Source organism: Tauraco erythrolophus, chromosome 3 (genome assembly GCF_009769465.1).
Source record: "Tauraco erythrolophus isolate bTauEry1 chromosome 3, bTauEry1.pri, whole genome shotgun sequence".
Lineage (NCBI taxonomy): Eukaryota > Metazoa > Chordata > Aves > Musophagiformes > Musophagidae > Tauraco > Tauraco erythrolophus.
Genome location: NC_141467.1, coordinates 20,507,357 through 20,531,546, shown reverse-complemented (window position 1 = coordinate 20,531,546; position 24,190 = coordinate 20,507,357). Strand labels below are relative to the sequence as shown.

The 24,190-nt window shown below is 41.6% G+C and overlaps 1 protein-coding gene across 1 annotated transcript in view; it reads left to right on the top strand.

Moving 5' to 3' along the window:
- The window catches only part of FBXL7 (F-box and leucine rich repeat protein 7), a 233,424-nt gene that overhangs the window by 46,386 nt on the left and 162,848 nt on the right, over window positions 1-24,190 (top strand). The window contains exon 2 of the mRNA XM_086609037.1: window positions 1,555-1,566. Within this exon, the coding sequence (XP_086465163.1) occupies window positions 1,555-1,566 (12 nt within the window). The remainder of the gene's footprint in view (window positions 1-1,554; window positions 1,567-24,190) is intronic.

Below are 24,190 nucleotides of genomic sequence, written 5' to 3'. Positions count from 1 at the left end.
GCAAATTTAAATCTAAGATCAGTCTGGATTCACCTTATTGTATTCTGGAAGACTAACATCACTGGTTGTCCCTAATTCTCTGATGAGTCTCTGATCTCTAGCTTCACTGTTAATCCAATTGCCTGCTGCCCTCTTGTAAAGTCTGACAACAGTTCCTCATAGTTCAATGGCTGTTATGCTCCCATGCGGAGATGGTTGGCTGGCTGCAGCTACTGCTTGACTCTTTGTAGTTCAGGTAGTGTTTTCTCTGTACTGGTGTAGTTCAGAGTGTCCAGAAGTGTTTAACATCCTGAAGAATTTTCCCTTACACCTCCTAATCCCTTTTGAGTAAATTGTGAAGTGGCTAAGAAGCTGCTGCTTAATGGCACAGTTGTCTCCTCAGATGAATATAAGTATGTCTCTTCTGCTGTGTAGTTTGAGGAGAAGTGTGGGAGAGTGGGCACAGCAAGTGCTTGTGTTGTTTTGAAAATGCTTGGGATCCAGACAAAAAGTAATGTCTGGAATATTTCTGTTTATTGTCTATGAGAGGCACAGGAAGTAAGAAAGGCCAACTAAATTATAGCAGCTAGCAAACTCCTCTGAAGCAAAGGAAAATTTAGGAGTGACAGAAGGGGGCTTTGCTGCCCATTGGGTCTCTGTTGCACATGTCGCATAAATCTAGTGACAGAACTGGATCAACGCTCCTTCATTCCAGAAAAGCAGAGAGGAAAATGAAGCCAGAGGTTTAGAGCCAGATTAGCAAGCAGAACAGGCAGAAACCTCTCCTCCCACTCCCAAAAATCTCTGAACTCATTAGATGATTTCTCAAGCAGGTACCAGAGCTGCAGGCAAGTTTGTAGGCAGGATTTTCTTCCACTTTCACTTAGTGGAATAGATGGTCTTGATTTCGTTTTGCTAGTTACAGTTGCAGATGGTAGTGGGGGATTCTAAGATGGGGTATTCTGTCTAAGTGTGAGGAAATTGATGTAAAATACTGGATGATCCTGGACTGCCTCAGTTAATTGGGAATCTTTAGTCTGGCAAAACTTAACTTACGTTTCTGTGAAGATAAATGACCTGCCAGGTTTGCAAGTCCTCTTGCCTCAAGGCAAAGTTGTTCCTGTTTTCTGCCTTCTGTTTTCTTGCAGTCTAAAGTGTCCAATCTTTAGGTTAAACAGATGCATGGAAAAAAAATATAAAATTTAAACCTGGGCATTTGGCCACAGTCAACAGACTAGAGTTGCTGCTTCTTTGAATGTTTAGTGACAATAAAACAAGTTGTTGCAAAGTACTTTACACCTCATTTGTAGCAAAGTACCACTTTTATCTTAAAATGTTGTTCACGTGTGTGATGTAAAAATGCTATTTAGACTTGAACGCCTTTATTTTTGGTTGACACTAACCTCAAATGGTGATATGGTGATTTATTGAAGTACTTTCTGCTAACCTAAAACGTGTACTTGAACTGGGAGAGTCCCTGCTGAGGGACTACTTGCCTTCCTCTGTAATGTGTAGGTGTCTTGAGTGTTTGTCCTTCAGAGCAGTGCTTTATTTAGGGGTTTCCACTGGGGAGAGACTCTGCATGTTGTGCTGTTATATTTCTGTCATGGAGTTTAATACCAAGTCTTTGCTCTCATTCTGAAAAACGTTGTGTATTGACTGTACAGGTGATGCTCATCTCTTAAGGCTGAGCGCTCAGGGTTGTGTAGTGACTCTGTGTGTATCCAATGTTTCATGATTTCAGTTAAAATCTTAATGGCAGTTATCAACAGTGTTAGAAGTAGGAATTGGAAGAAAAGGGCTATATGGGCAAGATTGCTCTCTTCTAAAGCTGTTACTGGGAGTACCTTTGCACAGAGCCTGAAATACATGTATGGACTGAAACAAGAGATTCCTGTAGTCTGGTGTCTTATTCTCCACGGTAATCCGTAGTGAATCCTGAAGAAGGAATAGTTTAATGGAATCACATGAAGAATTATTTGACAGAACCTGTATGCTAGAATTATTTTTATTTTTTTTTATTTAGGGGTGTGATTGATGCGTGAAGCAGGAGCGAGAGATATGTGGGTGTGCTTTTCTTGTTAGGTCTTCACTGCTCCTTATTTGAAATACTACAATTATACTGACCACAGCAGTCAGTAGAACTGAAAAGCTGCAGTCATATTTTGTGTTTGAAAATTAAATCCTGCAAACTGTGATCATGCGTCACTATAGTTATCTGAAAATGTTTATTTCTGACACCTTGTGGTTGAGCCCCAGAGCAGCAGCAATATGAGAAACTTCATTAGAGAGGGTGAGTCTGTTTTTAACTTGGTGTATAATGCTGCTTTGCTAGATCTACTCCAAAAACGCAGCCCTGTTGTGTGACAATGCATTAACCTAGTTGTATGAACTACTCCTCTCAAGATGATAAAATTAATTGAAGCTCCGTGAATTTGCGTTGAACTATGAAGGACCATTCTAGGGTTCCGGAAATTGAATTTTGTCACATGTACAGTGCATCCCTAGCTATTGGATTTATGGACCATAAGAAATAAAACTGCCTTTTTCCAAGATTTTTTTTTTTTTCTACATAAGCATTTTTATTGTTCATCTGTTTTCAATAGCTCTCAATAAGGGATGGGTTTTATAAAACATTTTTACAGTAAAAGCTTTGAAGCATATCGTTGCTTGAGTTCTTCATAGCCTGAAATAGCTTTTTCTCAAATACTTTGCTTGCATCACATGGGACTGCTGTAGCTCCAAGCCTTGACTTGGACTTCATGGGTCCGACTGGGACAACTTTCACTGAGAGTGGCTCTGTCTGAAAGTCTAAGCCTCTGTTCACATGCAGAAGGTATGCTTGTTCTCCTGGAAGTCTCTGCTTCAGAACAATGAGAGTACCTTTAAAACAGGGTGAACACATAGTGAGAGCTAATCTACTACCTAGATATCACTATAAGCCCTCTTAGTTTTAGTTTGGTTTATATGAGGAAAAGGGCATTTTCAAATGTAATCCATAACGGTTTCATCAGATCAGGAAAAGTACCACTGGAGAATGTATTTATTGCTGATATAGTTGTCTAAACTGAGATCCTCATCCATGTAGAAGCTTTGCATGGGAAGAAATGCTGTTGCTAACAGACATTGCTTCTTCAGCAAAAGTTTCTAAAGTTGACCTGGCCTGTGAATTTCAAATAACATGTGCAGAATTCCTTTATGGACTTGAAGCCGTTCCAGGAGTTTAAGAAGAATAAGAATTGCAGGGTCTCCGTTTCCTCCTTGGTAAGGATAGAAGACAGGCAAATGGATACATTTACTATCTGTGATTATTGGCTGAATCCTGCAAAAAGCAGATTTTGTAGCTTGATAACAACTCTGACTCAAAGCTACATAACTTGCATGTCTCTCTGTTTGTAATTATCTAATCCTGCTTAGGCTCGTTCTTCCTGAACACTGGTTTTCATATAGTGAGCACAATACAGGACTAAAAAGGGTTTTGGAGAGGCTCTTTCCCATCACAAGGTGGGATTCTCCGTATCTAAATGAATGTCTGGTAGTAATGGCTTATTTTTTTCTGACTTACTCTGTTGGTCATATTTCTCTTTAGACTTAATGAGAACTGTTGCTCTCTCCTGGACTATACTTTTAAAATATTTAGAGTATTTATCATTCTTCTTTTAGGTACTGTACTAAATACTGTCGGCATCTGCCCCTCTTCTGCGAGGAGTGCTCTTGTTACTGGCCCCTCTGTTCGTGTTTTGTGTCTACTGGCAGTAACAGCTCCTGGTAGCTGGATGTCAGATACTCACAGGCATGTCAACATGGCTCTGCTTCCCACGTTGAGAAATCTGTGTTAATGCTCTGGATTAAACAGAGGAACTGGGACCTGGAAGCACTGATTGTTCTGTGTGCCCTGGCTCTCCCCATCTTAAATTAGCAAACAGCTGTAATAGGTGATTCAAACTGGAGGAAACTCACTTCAGAGAAACTTGTTCTGCAGAAGTGTAAGCAGAGAGGAAACTTAGACCTGAGGAGTTTTTTGATCTACGTGTTGAATTTTACATATACTATTGATCATATAATTCTGCAAATACAGAAGCAATCCAACTACTTCTTAGTTAAAAGTCATGTCTTTATTAATTTGCATGATTTACCAGTTATTGATTGATTCATTTAAAAAATAAAATAAAAAAAAAAGTTTTAATAAAAACCACTGCGGGAATTGTCAAGATAAGTTCCAAACACATAGTAGTAAGATGTGGTTCTTGCTTCATACACAAATCAAAAATACTTCAGAAACATATGGGAAATGACAGCATAAGTAGATATAACAGTGTGCTCCCAGTGTTACTGGGTCTTCGGAAATTTTTCCAAGCAGCATTCATTCTTGCTGCCATGAGAAAATGAAGGTAAATATTTTTGCTTGGTTTTGCAGCAAACCATAGAGATTCTTTTTATTTTCTGCTTAGTTATGCCTTCTGTTAGAGGGTCCATGTGTTGAGGATTGCTTTTATCATGAGTTTTCTGTTTCTGTTCATATTCTCGTCCAAATTGTCTGCACCAAGCACAGGATCCAGAATCTTAAGCAGCCTGTCGAGGCTGTTTAAGACCTTTATTATTTCAGCTAATGGCAGTCTGTGTTAAGCCCTGATAATAAGTTGTTATTCCCAGGGATTTGCTTATTTAGTTGCACAACTGATCAACACATCAAAGACTGACTAGTCATCGTGGTTGCCTCTCTTTTTATAATATGGTTTTGCCTGGAAATCAGCATGGTGGTATGGGTAGCAACATGGACTCCAGTACTTACAGATACGACAGAGAGCTCTAGTTTATTAGTACGTTGTTCTGAAGCAGGTCTGCTAGGCAGTCAGAACAGTTACAGGCAACACATAATGTTCATTGCAACAGTTTTCACTTCTGGGCAGCTGTCCTTGGGTAGCTTTTAATGTGAGTGGGGTTGCAGAGCTCCTAAAGGATATGTAGACTGTGAGGTATTTGTTATACTAATTCTCACAATAACTGGCGTATAATAACACAGTTGCGGTTTGGACAGGTCTAGTTCAAAATTGCTATCCTTTAATGAAACTATTGGAACCTTTGACATGAAAGAAAAATAAGCATATAGATTCTTTATGTTAAAAATAAAATTTAACAGTAGAATGCAAAGAGCCATTGTGACTGCTTCTGATTTTGGAAACCGAATGAGGAATGTCTGACGTTAAGCATGTAGTGTAAGCCACTATGAAGTCAGATTATAGTTAGAACTTTCAATGTTTCTTTAAGAATTCTGACTCAAAGTTAAGTAGTAATTGAAAGAGTATAGTTGCAGTGTGAGGTACCCAACCAATGTATATCATTTACTAGTACGTATGTAGTTACATACTTTTTTGATGAAAGGAGTTTGAGAGGAGGAACTTTGAGATGAGATCTGACCCCTCTACCTTAGTGGCCCTAAGCGGTGTAAGTTTCTGTACAAGCAGACGTGTTTATCTGTTTTCATTCAGCTGTGCTCTGTCTTGCCTGCCTGCTACAGTACTTGTCTCTACTCCAAATGCAGTAAGTTGATGGTGGTCTTCGGTGGAAACGCATTCAGAAGCCTCATTTGAAACATGGGTGCACAGAAACAGGTATTTGCTGAAGGTCATCAGGACTCCTATTGCCTCTTGCTTAGGTAGAATGGAAATTACCAGCCTAGTCATAGCCACAGGCACAGGAAATACACTTAGTATTGGTTTCAAACAGGTGGAGAAAAATAATCTGCTGTTGTTAACCTTGACAGTAGAAGTTGTGCTCAGAATGCGTACCAGCTTTCAAGATGTTTTTAGTTGTGTTTTGAAATCATTGCAGTCATACGAATTTTGACAGCCTTTAGGTAGTTGGATTTTTGTGGAGGATTTTAGCCTCCGTTTTTTAAAAAATGTTTGTCTCTTCAGAGTTAAAATGACTGTTCATAAAAGAACTTAAAATCTGATATGTTGTATGGAATTAAATTTGAAATTTAGTGTTTGCTACTGTGTCCTATAGAAATCCAATCTTGGCATGAGAATAACTTATCATACCATACTGCAGTTATTGTACACAGCAGAGAAACTCTTAAGGTTCCCAGTTCCCATAAATTTTCATTTGAACATGCGATGTGCTTCTAAAGACGGTCCAACCTCACATCTTCCCTGTAAGGTACTGTCTGGAAACTGCTCAATTTAATGGGTTCTTATGGCCAAACAGATGAAGTTTTTCAGATGCTTGGAGCACTGCAGTGCTTGTATACCACAATCAGGTGTTCTTGGAAATGTGAGTTAGACTTAAAGCAAGAAGTTTGACTTTCATAGAGTCATAGAATCATAGAATGGCATAGGCTGGAAGGGACCTTAGAGATCATCTAATCCAACCTCCCTGTCATGGGCAGGGATGCCTCTCAACTAGATCAGGCTACTCAGGGCTCTGTCCAACTTAGCCTTGAACACCTCCAGAGAGGGGGCATCCACAACTTCTCTGGGCAATTTATTCCAAAGTGTCACCACCCTCGTACTGAAGAATTTCTTCCTAAGATCTGATCTAAATCTGTTCTCCTTCAACTTAAACCCATTTCCCCTTGTCCTATCAGTGGACACTCTTGTAAAAAGTCCCTCCCCAGCCTTCCTGTAGGTTCCCTTCAGGTATTGGAAGGCAGCTATTAGGTCCCCCCGAAGTCTTCTCTTTTCAAGGCTGAACAATCCCAGCTCCCGCAACCTGTCCTCATAGCAGAGGTGCTCCAGCCCCTGGATCATCTTTGTGGCCCTCCTCTGAACACGCTCCAACAGATCTATGTCTCTCTTATGGTGGGGACACCAGAACTGGATGCAGTATTCGAGGTGGGGTCTCACAAGAGCAAAGCGAGAGAATCACCTCTCTTGACCTGCTGACCACACTTCTCTTGATACATCCCAGGATGCCAGGTTGGATGAGGCTTTGGGCAATCTGGTATAGTGGAGGATTTCCTTGCCCATGGCAGGGGGGTTGGATCTAGATGATCTTTGAGGTCCCTTCCAACTCTAACCATTGTATGATTCTATGATGCGGTTGGCCTTCTGGGCCGCATGAGTGCACTGTCGGCTCATGTTGAGCTTCTCATCTATAAACACCCCCAAATCCTTCTCTTCAGGGCTACTCTCAACCCACTCTGTGCCCAGTTTGTATTTGTGCCTAGAATTGGCCCGACCCAGGTGAAGGACCTTGCATTTTGACTTGTTGAAGCTCATGCAGTTTGCACTGGCCCATTTCTCAAGCCTATCAAGGTCCCTCTGGATGGCATCTCTTCTCTCAAGTGAGTCCACGGCACCTCACAGCTTGGTGTCGTTGGCAAACTTGCTGAGGGTGCACTCAATGCCGTCATCCATGTTGCTGACAAAGATGTTGAACAGCACTGGACCCAGAACAGACCCCTGAGGAACACCACTTGACACTGGTCTCCATGTAGACATCGCACCATTAACCGCAACTCTTTGAGAGCAATCATCCAGCCAGTTCTTTATCCACCGAGTGGTCCATCTGTCAAATCCGTGTCTCTCCATTTTAGAGACAAAGATGTCGTGTGGGACAGTGTCAAACGCCTTGCACAAGTCCAGGAAAATGACATCCGTTGCTTTACCCATGTCAACCAGCGCTGCAGCTTTGTCGTAGAAGGCCATAGCATTTCAATTATTTTAGCTGCAGGTGTTATTATTATTATTTCACGGCCAGGTTGGATGAGGCTTTGGGCAACCTGGTGTAGTGGAGGGTTTCCCTGCCCATGGCAGGGGGGTTGGAACTAGATGATCTTTAAGGTCTCTTCCAACCCTAACCATTCTATGATTCTATGATTCTATTATTGCTGTTATTGATTTATATGTTGGTTTGTGTGTGTTTGGTTTTGTGGGTGCTTAGCTTTCAATTTTTACATGTGCAAGTATGAATCAGTCAACTACCTTAGAAGTTCAGGTTCATTTTTATGGAGTTTGACTGTACATGAGCCCTATGAGTCTTCACTTGACCTTGTGTTCTTGGTGACAACTGTTAGGCTTGTTTGTTTGTTTTGTTAGATTGCAATACAAGAATCCCCAACCTTTGGTAAAGGGACAGGAGCCCTTTGAATGTGTCTGTCACATATTCAGTGTCTTACTCTTCTTTTTCTCTCCAAACGCCATTAAAGAAAGTTTAATGATTGACAGTCCACAGATAGGAAGCTGTACGGTTTTTGTAATGCTTTAATGATTGTCATTATGTTGAACACGATGCTGCTGGGTTATATTTTCAAACTTTTCTTTTTGTCAAGCTGAATTTTAGTGTAAAATTATATCAAAACCAAACCTACATCAGTTTTAGTTCTTTAGTGAAAGGAAGCTCTGTCTTAGGTTGTTGATGTTTAATACTTACTTCAGAAAGGGACTGTCTCTTCCAAAGGACAGTGTCTTTTCTACTGGCCAGTACCTGCAGGGTTACTGCCTTTCAGAGTTATTTCCTTTTCCCGTACTACCAGTAGTCCTTGAAAACCTATCTCCAGGGACAACGCATCCCAACAGGTAGGAAGTCAAGAAAGGGTACCAAGAGACCCCCATTGTTAAATGGGGAACTGTTGGACAAATTCAAGTGGAAAAAGAGAGTGTACAGATCATGGAAGGAGGGGCAGGCCACTTGGGAGGAATATAGGTCTGCTGTCAAAGGATGTAGGGAGTCAGCTAGGAAAGCTAAGACCTCCTTGGAATTAAACCTTGCAAGAAAGGTCAAGGACAACAGAAAGGGCTTCTTCAAATACATTGCAGATAAGACTAACACTAGAGGCAATGTAAGCCCACTGGTGAATGAGGAGGGTGCCCTGGTGACAGAGGATAAGAAGAAGACAGAGTTAGTGAATGCCTTCTTTGCCTCAGTCTATACTGCTGGAGGCTATCCTGATGAGCCCTGGAACCCTGGGGCTCCTGAGGAAGTCAGGATAGAGGAGGAGTCTACCTTGGTTGATGGGAACTTGGTTAGGGACCTGGCCATCCATGAATCCATGGGTCCTGATGGGATGCACCCGCCGGTGCTGAGGGAGCTGGCGGATGTCATTGCCAGGCCACTCTCCATCATCTTTGCTAAATCGTGGGGAACGGGAGAGGTGCCTGAAGACTGGAGGAGAGCAAATGTCACTCCTGTCTTCAAAAAGGGCAAGAAGGAAGACCCAGGTAACTATAGACCGGTCAGCCTCACCTCCATCCCTGGAAAGATAATGGAACAACTTATCCTTAGTGCTGTCTCTAGGCATAACAAGGATAAGAGGGTCATTAGGGGCAGTCAGCATGGCTTCACTAAGGGGAAGTCGTGCTTGACAAACCTGATGGCCTTTTATGAGGACATCACCCAGTGGGTGGATGATGGTAGAGCAGTGGATGTGGTCTATCTTGACTTCAGTAAAGCATTTGACCCAGTCTCCCACGGCATCCTCACAGCTAAACTGAGGAAGTGTGGTCTGGAGGATCGGATAGTGAGGTGGATTGTGAACTGGCTGAAGGATAGAAGCCAGAGAGTAGTGGTCAATGGGACTGAGTCCAGTTGGAGGCCTGTATCCAGTGGAGTCCCTCAAGGGGCAGTACTGGGACCAGTATTGTTCAACATATTCATCGATGACTTGGATGAGGGGATAGAGTGCATGGTCAGCAAGTTTGCTGATGACACTAAACTGGGAGGAGTGGCTGACACACCAGAAGGCTGTGCTGCCATTCAGAGAGACCTGGACAGGCTGGAGAGTTGGACGGGGAGAAATTTAATGAAATACAACAAGGGCAAGTGTAGAGTCTTGCATTTGGGTAAGAACAACCCCATGTGCTAGTACAAGTTGGGGACTGAACTGTTGGGGAGCAGCACAGGGGAAAGGGACCTGGGGGTCCTGGTGGACAGCAGGATGACCATGAGCCAGCAATGTGCCCTTGTGGCCAAGAAGGCCAATGGCATCCTGGGGTATATTAGAAGGGGTGTGGTTAGTAGGTCGAGAGAGGTTCTCCTCCCCCTCTCCTCTGCCCTGGTGAGGCCACATCTGGTATATTGTGTCCAGTTGTGGGTCCCTCAGTTCAAGAAGGACAAGGAACTGCTTGAGAGAGTCCAGCGCAGGGCCACAAAGATGATTAAGGGTGTGGAGCATCTCCCTTATGAGGAAAGGCTGAGGGAGCTGTGTCTCTTTAGCTTGGAGAAGAGGAGACTGAGGGGGGACCTCATTAATGTTTATAAATATGTAAAGGATGACTGTCGTGAGGATGGAGCCAGGCTCTTCTCAGTGCCATCCAATGCTAGGACAAGGGGAAATGGATATAAGCTGGAACATAGGAGGTTCCGCTTAAACATGAGGAAGAACTTCTTCCCAGTAAGGGTAACAGAACACTGGAACAGGCTGCCCAGAGAGGTTGTGGAGCCTCCTTCTCTGGAGATGTTCAAAACCCGCCTGGACACGTTCTTGTGTGATCTGATCTAGGTGGTCCTGCTCCGGCAGGAGGATTGGACTAGATGATCCTTTGAGGTCCCTTCCAATCCCTAACATTCTGTGATTCCGTGATTAGCCTCTGAACATGCAAGTACTACTGCCGTTGTAATCCAAATTTTCTCAAGTAGTGAGGCCAGCCTGTGCAAATCCCGCCTGTCGCAGGCCTTTCAAGGGATTAAGGAAGCAAAATTCACACACAGTTTGTCTATGTAACCCTTCAGCCCTCTTTCAGAATCTCCTTCCTGCCTGGGATGGTAATCCTCTGCTGTAGAGGGCCAAAGATCCTTTTACTATAGGGTAACAACTGCAAAAAAAACCTCTCAAAAATGTACCACAGCAGTTTTCTGGTGGTGTCTCAGGTTGGGGAGCAGATGGTGGTGATTTGAGTGGAGAAGGGAGAAATGAAGTACTCAATGGGAAATAACTGATTCAGGTAGTTGGCCTGATTTTCATCTTCTCTAATTCTGTGCGTTTTTGAAAGTGAGAGATGAAGCACAAGAGTTAAATGTGAACTCAGACAGGAGATGCTATCTTGGCAAAGGTGGATTGTTTCTAGTTGAAATGTAAGACAATTGATTACATCTACTGCATTAGCCTTGCCTATGTGGATTTAATTAAATCCTCTGAGACAGCTTCCTCTTGAAAAAATATGGGGATTGACATGAGACTTTGAGTGAACAAAAGCTTGGCTGATGTGAAGAGTGTAGTATGTTGCCTTCAGGAAGGAGTTACCACAATGGAGAGGTTTTTAGTGCTGTTCCTTCAGAGACCTGATGCGACTGACGTTTTCATTATTGACTTGGAACTAGGTAAGCTAGTTAACTAGGACTATTGAGAGCAGCCCTGAGGAAAAGGACTTGGGAGTGCTGGTAGATGAGAAGCTCAACATGAGCCAGCAATGTGCACTGGCAGCCCAGAAAGCCAACCGAATCCTGGGCCGCATTAAAAGAAGCGTGGCCAGCGGGTTGAGGGAGGTGATTCTGCTGCTCTACTCTGCTCTCGTGAGACCCTACCTGGAATACTGCATTCAGCTCTGGAGTCCCCAACACAAGAAGGATATGGAGCTTCTGGAGCGGGTCCAGAGGAGGGCCATGAAGATGATCTGAGGGCTGGAGCACCTCTGCTATGAAGACAGGCTGAGAGAGTTGGGGCTGTTCAGCCTGGAGAAGAGAAGGCTCTGGGGTGATCTTCTAGCAGCCTTCCAGTACTTAAAGGGGGCCTACAGGAAAGCTGGAGAGGGACTTTTTACAAGGGCGTGTAGTGATAGGACAAGGGGCAGTGGATTTAAACTGAAAGAGGGGAGATTTACATTAGATATAAGGAAGAAATTTTTCACTCAGAGGGTGGTGAGGCACTGAAACAGGTATCCCAGAGAAGTTGTGGATGTCCCATCACTGGAAATGTTCAAAGCCAGGTTGGATGAGGCTTTGGGCAACCTGGTGTAGTGGATGGTTTCCCTGCCCACGGCAGGGTGGTTGGAACTAGATGATCTTTGAGGTCCCTTCCAACCCTAACCATTCTATGATTCTATAAGCTCCAGCGTTCTGTGAATCACGATGGGAAACATCCCTGCTGCAAAAGGACCATACCATACTACAGTGAAAGAACTTTGTGGAGTGGAAAAGTAGATGCGGCATGAACTCAGCAGTGCAAAATGCCAAGTAGTGCAGGGAGATGACCATTGCAGCAAACTTTTTAGCGGGCGTCTCATTGATTGGAGGAAGCTAAGAAGAGGGATCAAGAGTGTATTGCTTGAGTCTAAACTGACCATGGATTATCAGCATGGCATGGTGTATAGCTGGAGGCAGGGGAAAGGCTACTGTACTTCAGGGAAACTGTTTTCGATAAAAGAATACTAGAACCTGTTGAAAAGATCCTGTTTAAAGGGCCAGAATGGCAATGTTGATTTAAACCAGAACATGTGTAGGACATTGCTATTAGAGTGCATGGAGGAAGTGGGAACTCTACCTTCCATGTAGACTTCCTTTAAGACTGTTATGTTCAGGACCGTGAAACTAGAAACTGGTCTTATTTCCCAGAGGTAGAACAGATGTTCTGGGTGGATGCGCTTACTCTGTCTGTGCTTCTTGGGAGCCATCCTTGGTTCCTCTACAAAAGTTCAGAGGGATATAAATCAGTCATAGGAAAAAAAAAAGGCTGAAATTAGAAGTTGTAATTCTTGATCACAGGAATGAACTTTTGAAGTTATCTTCCAGTCTTGGCAGCAGGGGTCGGGATTCTATGTAAAGCAAGAGGTCTTTAAACTGTTACAATGGTGCTGGCCTTTCTCTGTAACATGGGGGAAAAGTCACTTTCTAGGTAAAAATGCCTAAAATGTTCTGATGGTCATGCTTGCTATTTTGTTATCTTCCTGTTGGGCCTTACATTTGTAAGTGTCTAGGGAAATATGGTGGCAAGGCAACTCTGTGGATCTTTTCCCACAGGAGAAGGCAATCGGGAACGACTTGGACCATCTCTTCCAAATGTTGGCTGTATAGCTTTCATTTGCCTTAAGTCAGTCAACTATGATTTTCACCGTTCTTGGAAAATGTGAGTGGCTTTGCACTCCTGGGTCTAGACCACCCCCTTTTGCCTGATTATAGGTGCCCAGTGATCTGAAATGTTACTTGCCTGGTAGAACAGGACTGCTCACAAAGTCAGTACTGGGCCGTAGGGAAAGAGCTGTTATGAGGCACATCATCAGGTCTCTGTGTCTCATGGTGGCTTTGCTTCAAAAAACAGCTGTTTAATTAAATGCTAGGACTGTTGCCAAATTCCAGCATGATGTAACTAAAACATTGTCCACAGGCAAACTCTGACCGAGCAGTCAGTTTTGATGAGAAACCTGATGCACCCTTGGGATCGTGTTCTCCAGAGGGTGTTCTTCCAGTTCGAACAGAGACTGAAAGGGGATGAATAAATAGGGAGTAAACAAGCTTATATGCAGTTTTGTAAAGTTTTCAGTGAACTGAATCTCTTTCTCCTGCCTGTGCAGGAGAAATAGTAAGTAGCCATTTGCAAGCACGCAGCTCAGTCATCCGTCAGTTATCGATACTTTTGTGGATTTTGACAATGGTGTTGTGAAAGTCGGTCCAGTTCAGTGCACTGTATCAGTGCAGACTTGTTAGATGAAGAGAGTGACATGACCACCTACTTTATCCCCTGATTTTTACAACTTTTTTAAAGGAATAAATCATTATGGAAGATAGCGTGTACCACGACCCTGCATTCCTTTGTAGGGATCCTGTTATGTGTCACTTGGCAGTTTGTTTTACCCACTGTGATGGGTATTGGATCAGTTTGCAGAGAGGTTTTTATTCTCTGCTGCTCTTTTCAGTCAAAATTAAACAATTAACTGCTTTCCCTTGCCAGCAGCAGAAGAAAAAGGTTTCCCTGGGCTCTTTCAGAATTTAAATGTTGTTTGGGTTGAGTTGTTTGGTTTCTTCTGCTGGACTGCAGCAGTAGAGTAAAATTCCAGTCCTCCAGAGCTTGTTGTCTTGTGTGTTGAATGAGTCAGATGGATATAGAAAGATAGATTTAAGCAAACAAATAACATTTAATACTAGTTGACTTAATAGATATTTGCCTACCTACTGGCAGATTCCTGAAGTCAAGGATGACTTCAGCTGAGATACTCAAAGGGGGAGAGGTAGCTTTGCAGAGATTTCATGAGCTTGTAGGTCACCTTGGGTAAGTGCCCGTGGCCTGTGAATGTCACTAAGGAGTAGCTGCAATTGAAGGCTAAGAGCTGTTTTTGAAGAAGAAAAATGAAATTGAAGAAAGAGCTGTTCGGTTGGTTGATTTCGGTGGACCAACAGACAGGATGGGTACAGTAAACCATGAATGAATCGGAATCAACCTCCCTTTTGTGTGAAGTAGTGTCTGGGGACTGTTTTCACTGTGTTGATTTTTTTTTTTTTTTTTTTTAAATGAACAGTGCAAATGATGTGAGTTCTTCCTGTAAGATGTTTTTTATCAGTGGTGCCTATTTTGGCAGGGGAGACTGCCAAAATGCTCAAGGAAGGTTAGTCTGCGCTATCGTAAGTCAGTAGAGTAGGGTAATGAAAGCTGAGGCTGAGATTTATCCCTCTGAAATAGGGATGCTTTTACATAGTGAAAGGTCACCCTGGTGACAGATCGAGCTTTACGTAATGGAGTCTTCAAAAACAATTCCTTTTCAAACTGATGTTTACTAATAGTTGTTACGTGGTTTCAAGGTAAAAGAAAATGACAAGGGTGTGATAGGAGTCCTTTCGGAGAGAGGTGTGCTTTTCCTCAGATAGGATAACTGTGCCAAAAAGGCGTCTGCTGTCTGGCGTTGTCAGCCAGAACTCGGAGACGAATCGACCTTTTTGTCTGACCCAATCCAGTGGACGCATACTCAGTATCCATCTTTTCCTATGTGTGCCAAAACCACTTTGGCAAAGGGTCTTCAACAGTTGTGTATGTTTCAAAATGCTTTAGATATTAGATTAAAAACTTATTCAGTCAGTTGTGAGTGGACTTATTTACCAAAGATGATTGTCATTAACAGATGCCTGTCTTTACAGCTTCAGGTTTTATGGTGATGCTTTCTGAAGCTGGATTTTACTACTGTGGCTCAAATTATACTGTTTTTCACTTCAACAAGTGTGCAGTATTACAAAGGAAAAGGTCAAGCAGCATCAAGCCTTAAGAAGTAACCAGTGAGAAAGCTTGCTGAGGTGTGCTCTGACATCTGAAATACAAATCATGAATTTCAAAGAAGTAATACTGGTGCAGTTGTTGCATTGTATGACTTCCGTTTCTGAAGTGATCTTAAAAATGAAATTGCTATTACATTTCTTATTGATTGTATTCATCGGTGGGTGTGCATTTATATGCAGAAACGAAGTCCCTCGCTGAGTTTTCAAGTCAGCATGGATGTTCAAATAGCATTTATGCTTTGGTTTGCTATGAATTACTAGATATGCCATATCTTGTGTGCTGTACCTAGTAAAACAGTTGCAGAGTGAACCTTTCTAGAAAAAAAAACAGTGGTGGTGTTACTGTCTAAAACTCTTCTCAGTTATTTTCCTATGGTGACATCCTTTTGGTAGATATTGATTTATTTCAGAGATACAGTATGATCGTTCCATTAGTACAAATGTCTATTCAACACTGTTTGAAGCATAGGTTTTTTTGGGTTTATTTTTTTTCTGAAAACATTGTTTATATCATGCTACCCAACATTTTACATATATTCCTACTTGTTTTCTGACATCGGCATAGGATAAGTTTCTCTTATATTCTTCACTTCCCCTTCCTTCCCCTACAGACTCTTACTGTTTGTTTTCAATGAAAAAAAAACAGGAATGGATGACTTTAAGCATTCTTGCCTTCTCTCAGGTCCTCTGGTAGTGCATTTAAGATGGACATGCAATTATTGGCTCAAGTGGGAAAATCAGCCTGTTTGGTTTAAAATGCTGCTGGAGCTGGCTTGAGCTAATGAAGCAATTTTTGCACTGAGGCACATACTGTGCAAGAATCATCTGCTCTGCTTGTGTTTGCCAGTATTACTCACCACTGGTGCAAGTGAGGCAACAGCAGAAGGGAGAGTAATAGTAACATCTGCTGCTGCTGCTGCGCTGGGACCTGGTCTGGGTACTCAGTGTGCTCCCTGGACAGAGTTAGTGGGCTTGATTGTTCCAGGCTGGTGCAGGACTGTGGTGGTCATCCTGCTGCTGTAGGGCTTGTACATATGTTTAGAAAAACATTAGCCTTGGGTGCTCCTTACCTTCATTAAAGAAAACCTAAGGAAGTACTCAGATAATGTTTGAGGAATTGCTGCTTCAGTATGTTGTATAGTTTTGAAGAAGTCAGCTTTAGTAAATGGGTGCTTGTGTTTCAGTACTAATACATGTCCCATTGGCAATTATTCCTTGATACATGGAATTATTTTTGCATTTCAACTCAATTATATTTTGCATTACGTACTAATGAACTGTTAAAAGAGTATCTTAAAACCTTCTGAAGACCCCTTCTGTGTTAGAGCAATGGGTTAGTTAAAGCTCATGGACTTTTCACTGAACGTAGCACTGAATAGCATGGTGGAGAATGAAATATCAACAAAACTTCTAACTGGGTTGGACAGGCAGTATTGCTCCTGCAGATGGTTTCTGAAGACTAAATTTAAAAAGGAGTAAGTCAGGTTCTTGGTGTGACATACAGCATTTCTCAAACTGTAATTTTATAGTGGCATTTAGTTAAAACATGTAGAAAAAAAACCTATTGTGTGAGCAGTTAGCAGCTCTCCTAAGTGTAGTTAGCAAAGGATAAGCTGTCCTTTTAAAAGGATATTGTGGAAATGAACACTGGAGCAAGCTTCCTGCACCTGTGTCTTTGACATCAGCTATGTTTTGATCTGCTATGTAGCCATGGGCATATTAAGACCAGAGAGATGCAGGTGCTTCCCTCTGGCTCATGTAAACTGTATGCTTCCCTGGAGATCAAATGCAGCTTGCTATTGCCTACAACTACCAAAGTGGATCCTTACTAGCTAAGGAAGTGCTTAGGTAAGAAAGGTGCCAAATGGCACTAGATAAGATTTTTCAAAAAGGAGGGAGTGAAAGGAAATGCACAACTGTCATCAATTCCCAGGACATAACTTCTCTGCTTCATGCTCTACTTCTGCATACAAAAGCCCAGCCTTGCTCTGTCTGCTAGCAAAAACTTACTAACATCATTGTAAATTTTATTAAACTTAGTTGCTAGAAATCCTCAGACAGGTTGGAGCAAATGCAGGATGATGAGAAATACATTTCAAATGGCTAAATTGTCAGACATCTGTACTCCACACTTGAAAATTGCATTGTTTCTTGTCAGACAGACTGTGGTCAAGGAGTTGGAGTAGCTCTCACAGAAGTGAGTTAGCAGTGATGACTGCTTTCAGTGAAATGAAGCTAACCAGAGAGACGGAAAGAACTGGAAAAAGTTGCACTGTATTTTGTTCAATGACAAAAGTATTCACTTATGCTTGGATACTCTGGCCTAACAGGTCTGCCATAAAGGCTGCTGTTCTGGAGTCTGTTTAATTTCATTCGGTTCATCAGGTCACATCTTTCCAAGTCACAAGGAATAAGGTGCTAACCCTTGAATAAAGCCAGTTGGGCCATCTCCCTTCATTGCACTACATAGGTAGCGTAGTCAGTTTCAGAATGATGCAAAAAACATTAAAATGAGTAATTGAGTGGAAGTTTATGCAAGGAGAGAACCAGGAGGAGCTCACAGATAGTGCACTTGGACCCTAGCCTGTTGACCACAGAGTCTGGTCTGTGTTTTCCATTAGCCTCAGACCAGTTGACAGCCCCGTTTGGATTTCTGGTTTCATCTCCGTGTTACCAACCCTTCGATTCTTGACAGCATTTTTTTGAGATAATGAACTGTTTCTTTTGTACTGATTGCCATTACATTGCTATGAGGAATTGTACCACTTTATATGCCTTCTGAACTTTTAACAGCTCCCCCAATTATTAAAAAGCTTAACAATGTTTTTTGTTGTGTCTTTTTAGAGAATATTTTTTAATACTTCATTGTTGTGGCTCTTGTTAGTTTTTACCAGTACTGCTTAATTAAAACATATGTATTACAGTGGGGTCAAGAAGCAGAAATGATTTACTGAGGTTACACTGGGTGTTTCAGAGTGCTCCTATGACATTGCAGTAAGTCTGGTGAAGATCTGGTGTCAAATGACAGGATATTAATGCAAGCATCAGATCTTCCTTTGTCCCGCCTTCTCTACAGGTGGTGAGTTGGGTCAGAGAAACACTTAGCATTAATAAATGAACATTTGCAAGAATCAGTGTCGTACAGAGCAAGGCAGTAGGGAGCTGGAGACCAGCCCTGCTGTGGTGTCACTGGGGTAGGGGCTGAATGTCCTGGGGGGTTGAAATGGGGTCCTGGGCTGTGGGCAGGTGGAGAGATGCCCAAAGGAAGGGGACAGGCATGAATAGACTGAGCTAACGTTGCCTTCCAGGCCGTAACAGTAGTAACTTTCTCCTGTTATATGCTTTTTGGTTCCCAGAAACCATCCGGACAAGAATAACCTGAGCTAGAGATAGTTCGGACTGTCATTTGTCACGGTCACAAACGAACCCGCTGTATATAAACGTGGCGAACCCCTTTGGCTTCTAGTGTCCTGGCAACTCTACACGTTTGCCAAAGGCTCTTGTGATTTTTAGAGACCTAATGTATTTCTCATTATCTTTCCTGGTTTTGTCTTTAACCAGCCTCGACTTCTTGCATTTAAGTTGAACAGCATGAGGTACTCTCGTGCTAAACGAAGGTTAAGCAGTTGCTGTCCCTGCCCTTCTTCCAGCTCCTTATCTTGGCTCTGGCTATGAGTGGCTGTCCTGTTATTTTTGCTGTCTTTACTTCTGCTGCAGGCATACCCTAGTTTCAATGTTTTTTTTTCTCTAATGAGGTGCCAATACTGAATACTACAAACATGATTTATCATACCTAAGAACAGAGTTATTGTCTGTGCTGCAGGAAAGAAAGAGGACTGAAGCATGCCTTTTCACAAAGCTATTGCATAAAACGCTTTTGAAAGCATAGCCATTGTGAAATTCTTTCAGAATTGCTCAGTTAAATCTGAGTTTCACAGATATACTTCAGAAGGGATCTTTTTTTATCCTCAAACTAAACCCAAACAATCTTTATACCAGTGACACACATACTACTAAATAGTGAGAATGAAAAAAAATTTCAAAGTCAATTACTGATTAATCAACAGGGTAGATACCTTCTACCTTCCTTTTTGCCTTAATGTGTCCCTCCCCCACTGAGTACCTGTGTGGGTTATTTATAACAGTGTCCCAGTGAAGGTTGTAGGGCAGGCAAAAACTGTCTGTTGTCTTTTTGTTGCTAGTCTGTTGGGATACCTTGGAGTACGCCATACTCAAAATACATGAAGAAATTCTAATGTCTTGTGGCTGATACATTTATATTTAACACTTCTGAGAGTTTCCATGCCAGGCTTCCATGTTTTATGAAAGGAAGGTTTATGTGGAAGACAGCTGAAATATAGATAATGCTGCAGAAGAAACAAAAATGCTGAATGGGCACTGAAAGCCCCATTGTTTCTATGGAGAACTACTATCCTGCTCATATTCTGGGGATAGATGAGCCTCTGTATTGTTTTGGATAAGCGTCTATTCCCAGTGTTCAGGCAATGCCTGCAGCATGGAATTGTAGTGTGCACAGTCTCTGTATGGAGTTAAGACCAGAAGAAGATTAAGTTATGCAATTGAAACCACAGAGAGTTTTCAGTAGGAATAATGGAATAATTTCTATTATAATGAAATGATATGTTAAAACTGTGGAGGTTTTTAAAAAAAATCAGGCAGGTATTGGTTTTTTTTTGCTTTGGGGTTAGCTTTTTTTCATGTTACTTTCTTACACTGCCAGACATCTGTGGGTAATGCAGTGTTAGAGCTTCTATAGATTTCTTCCTCCTTTTTTGCTGAATTCTCTGAAACTCAAAGTTGACTGTCAAATGTAGTGTGAGGCCTTAGTTTGATTCAGTTTTCTTCTGTATGCTCAGCTTCTTTTGTACTTTTAATTGTTTTTAAATCAGTTAGGTGTGCTGATGCGTTTGGTTTGTGAACCTGCTAGTACGTTGCTTGTAACTTTGCCAAATTTGATGATCAACAGAAAAGATATAGACATTTCTCAAGCGTGCAGATTATCTCCTTTTAATTGCCTTTAAGATACCACTTTGTATCACTGTATGCCTTTTTCACAAATCTGTTTTATTTAGTTTTCATAATACCTCAACTTTTCAAAGTCTCCTTTTACTTGCATCCTTGAGTCAGTCACTTCCCTTTCCCCCTCTTCCCCTCCCTGTATCCATCAGTGAAGAAAAGCTGGAAGTGACTGTGCTTATCTAAAGGAGTAAAGTGATCCTTGTCTGTTTTTCCTTAGCTGTCAGATTGCTTTGTTCTTTACTTAAAAAAGTCGTCTGAGGCTTTCAGATCTGTATTGTGATGTGAAAGATTTTTGCATTGCTTTTCACAGCATACACTGGTACCAGAATACTTCGTTTGTATGCTGTCCTGATAAAGGTATTTCACTTCCTCACCTCTTTACTGTTAATTCTGAATTAACCAGCTGTCAACATTCAAACTGAAAATTTGGGGGCTATTGTGGCGTTGGTTATTGTGGTGTTACTATATACTATGCCAAAAGAGCTGCTCCCCTAGCACTGCTGCGGCAGCCATCTCCAGCTGTGGGTTCCTTCTGCTTCCACTGGACCTGATTTAGCAGTCATGCAGTTATAGGAAGGATCTGTTTAGTTTTCTGATCCAGCTCAGGACTAAGTTAGAGGAAAATGGAATTACTTTTTTAATCATATCTGCAATCATATCTGCACAATCTGATTGTGCCAATTTAATATCAGACCAGGAAAGTAAAACATCTTCAGTAGAAACTTCTGTGTGAATATTTTCAGCATGGTACCTGAACTTTGTTAGATTTCAGATAATAGCATCAAAAGTAGGCCGTGGGAATACTGATACCATAGGAGACGTGACTTAAGCACATGCAGAACCTCCTATTTCAGTAGAAAGACTTCCATAAAAATCCAGACTCTGGTCAGGCTTGACAGGTGTCATACTGATTTGCCTTCAAGCTCTGTGCTGCTGCTGCTGTGCTAGTTTGGGTAAGTTGGAGAATTTGCCTTCACTTGTCAACCTTTCCCAAGGTTGTTCTGCGAACTAGTCATGCTAAGAACGAAGTCCACAAGGGAGGCTAAGAGCTGGGACCAGTGGAAGCTTAGCCAGCCAGGGAAAGATCTGGTGAAGTTAATAGAGTAAGGTGTAGTAAGATTTCAGTAGAAGGGATAAAAGTCAGTTATGGAAAAAGAGTTGAGAGCTGGGAAGTGGATTAGGACCACAACTTGGTTTGGAACCTTCTCACAGATGAGCAAGTGGAGTTGTGCAGCTAGACTGACTGAATAACTTTGCTTTTAGACTTTCTTTTGCATGGAAAGATGAGGAATGACTGGGGACTAAACACTGAATTCAAGAAAAGTTTCTGCGTGCCCTGTACTTACATCTTTAAGTGCTGATTAAAACTCCATCTGTGAGATTGATGATGTCTTATAAGCTGTGTAAGCAGGATGGCTGGGCCTTGATGCCAGAACATCCACAACTACTTCTGACTGTGAACGTAGGGCATCTGTTCATGCAGCACTAATAGGCACTTTGCGTTTTAGCGCATGCATTGGATGCAGTTCTAATAAATGGATGAAAATTATCAGAGAATATCGTAACTTTTGTGCTTTAAGTGAAACGAGCAGTAAAATTGATAATGCAAGTTTAATATTAAACTTTTTTATTTAAATGCTGCGACTGGTTGTGAAAATCTAAATACAGATTTTAAGTGTTAATAGTAGTATCGTGGAAGACAAATATATATTTAGTGGTTTTGATTTTGGACTTCTGAACAGTATGTTACTATCTAATGAAAATCAGAGCTATATCAAATGCCTAATGCGTTCCAGTGCAATGGTAGGTTCTGCAGCCACTTCAGAATCTGTACTGGAGTTTATCCTCTTAGGCTACCTCCACCCACTGGCATGTCTCATGTGGTAATGTGCGAATGAAGTCTCTACCAATTTATGTTTCGTGTTGAACTGAATAGCCATTGCCTTTTCTAAATAGAAAGAATTATAATTTTGTTTAAATTACAGTAGAGTTCGAGAAAAATAACTCTGAAGCAGCCATTGGTGGAGAACTTGGCAATGAAGTGACATTCTCAGAGACAGTATAAAGCCGAAAAAAGGATTTTGTTTTGTTCTGACTGAATTGTGTTGATTAATTTCTTGTATTGGTTTAATAATTATTTTCAGCTGTTAGATTAAAATAGCAGAGTTAAAGTTAGGTAGTATATACTAAGAAAGCATTGTTTCTAACCAAACTTTAGAGCAGCGTATCTTGAGTAAATACCTCTCTTAAAATATGTTGGTGATTGGAAGACAATTTGTAATGAAAACCCCAGTATGGAATGAATGTAAGAGTTTCTCAGAAAATTCTGTGATTGGTAGGAAGGCCAAAGTTTTACTTCCCTGTTTCTCTGGCAAAGTAGAAGGCTATGGAGTAAGAACTGGTTTCAGAGTACAGGCTAAGCCATTTCAGTGAAAGGTAGAATTTTAAGACTCAGTCATGAGACAAGCTAGTTCTGTTAAGTAGTAAAAAGAAGATGTTTTAGATTTCTTATCTTGTTTTCTTACTTTGAGTTGAAGTAAGAAACGTACTTGCATTCTTTCCTTCTCAGGTAGCGTTATTTAAATAATACTTACCTCCTAGACCAAATTGTTCCTGGGTTTTTACTAGTGTTTGAAATGTAGAGCATAACGCTTGGAGTGGGTGCAAAGTTTGTCTGCAAATTATCATTACCTTTTGGCATGTGGGCTGCTTAGTAGGTTTCACAGAGAGGCCTTCTACTAGAGTAGTTTATGGCTGATTATTACTTCTTTATAAACTCAGACGTGGTATGTGCTGTTCATCACTCCGTATTGTGAAATGCTTTTCTAAGCAGAGATGTACTATCTTCAAAAATGATGGTGACTTTAGTAGTCCCATTTAGCAGCACTTGGTTAACAAGCTTTGTCAGTTAAGAGTTAAAATTCTCTAGAAAAAGGATCAATATCAACTGTTACATGGGCGGGGGCAAAAGTACAGGAGTGAGACAGGTTGCGTGAGAAAACTAAGATATGTGCCCTGCCCCTTTTTAATCATCAGGTTAGATAAGTCAATTTGAAGGCTTCATTAAATAAAGTCTTTAGCCATTCTGAAATCATAGTGAGTTATTTGGCACCAAAATGTGGGTTAAGGATATCACAACTGTCACCTCAGTAGGCTTCCAGCATGGCGCAGCAGGTAGAATCTGTGTCTGTGTGAACAATCGTACAAGCTTTACACTTTTATTCCAGCCTTTCTGAATAGCCTTGCCTCACTAGCAATAAAAATTCTTCTGCTAAATGGTTCTGAAAAATTCAGTCTCACCCATGCATTTTTATGTAAGTTTTTTCAAGCCTTTCACACTATGGTGGATAAATCGTTGCGGCTTATGAGCTGCAGAACTTCCGTAGTCATGTCAACCTCAGAATTAAGCTTATTATTACAGCTTCGCCTTGACAGTGGCTCGTTGAATCTCATTGTGGCGTTGATCAAGAAAGGTGATACTAAGAGAGTATATCTTGAGGCTTTGCTGACTCGCGGTGCCCGCCGGTGGCTGAGGGTCTCCGCGGTGCCCTGCGGTGGGGCTGCTGGAGCAGCTGGAATGGCTGTGTCTGGCACTGGTCAGCCCCGGCCGCCCCTCGCAGGGAGGAGCACAGGCACATGCACACGCTACAAATTCCTGAAGGATATTAAAAATGAATAAGGTGACTGAGTCTTTACAAGAGATACTTAATATACTGGTTATGTTCTGTTGGCGTTTGCAGGAGATGTTGTGGTATCACATGCTGTGAGACTTGGAAAGGTGAGGGGGGTGGTGACTGGAAGAACAACGGCAAAGGTCGAACTGGCCTGAGTTGAGATTTAGCTTAAAACAGAAATGCTGTAGAATTAAGTATGCTATTTCATAGCTAAGTTATGCCAAATTTCACTGCCAAATTAAGCGATCTTGGAAGTCGGAGTTACGATTTAAAAATAAAAAATAATGTAAAAATTCTTGTAGAAATTGCATTCTTAAAATTTTTGAGAAATATTGTCCCAAAGTGCCAGTGCTACCACA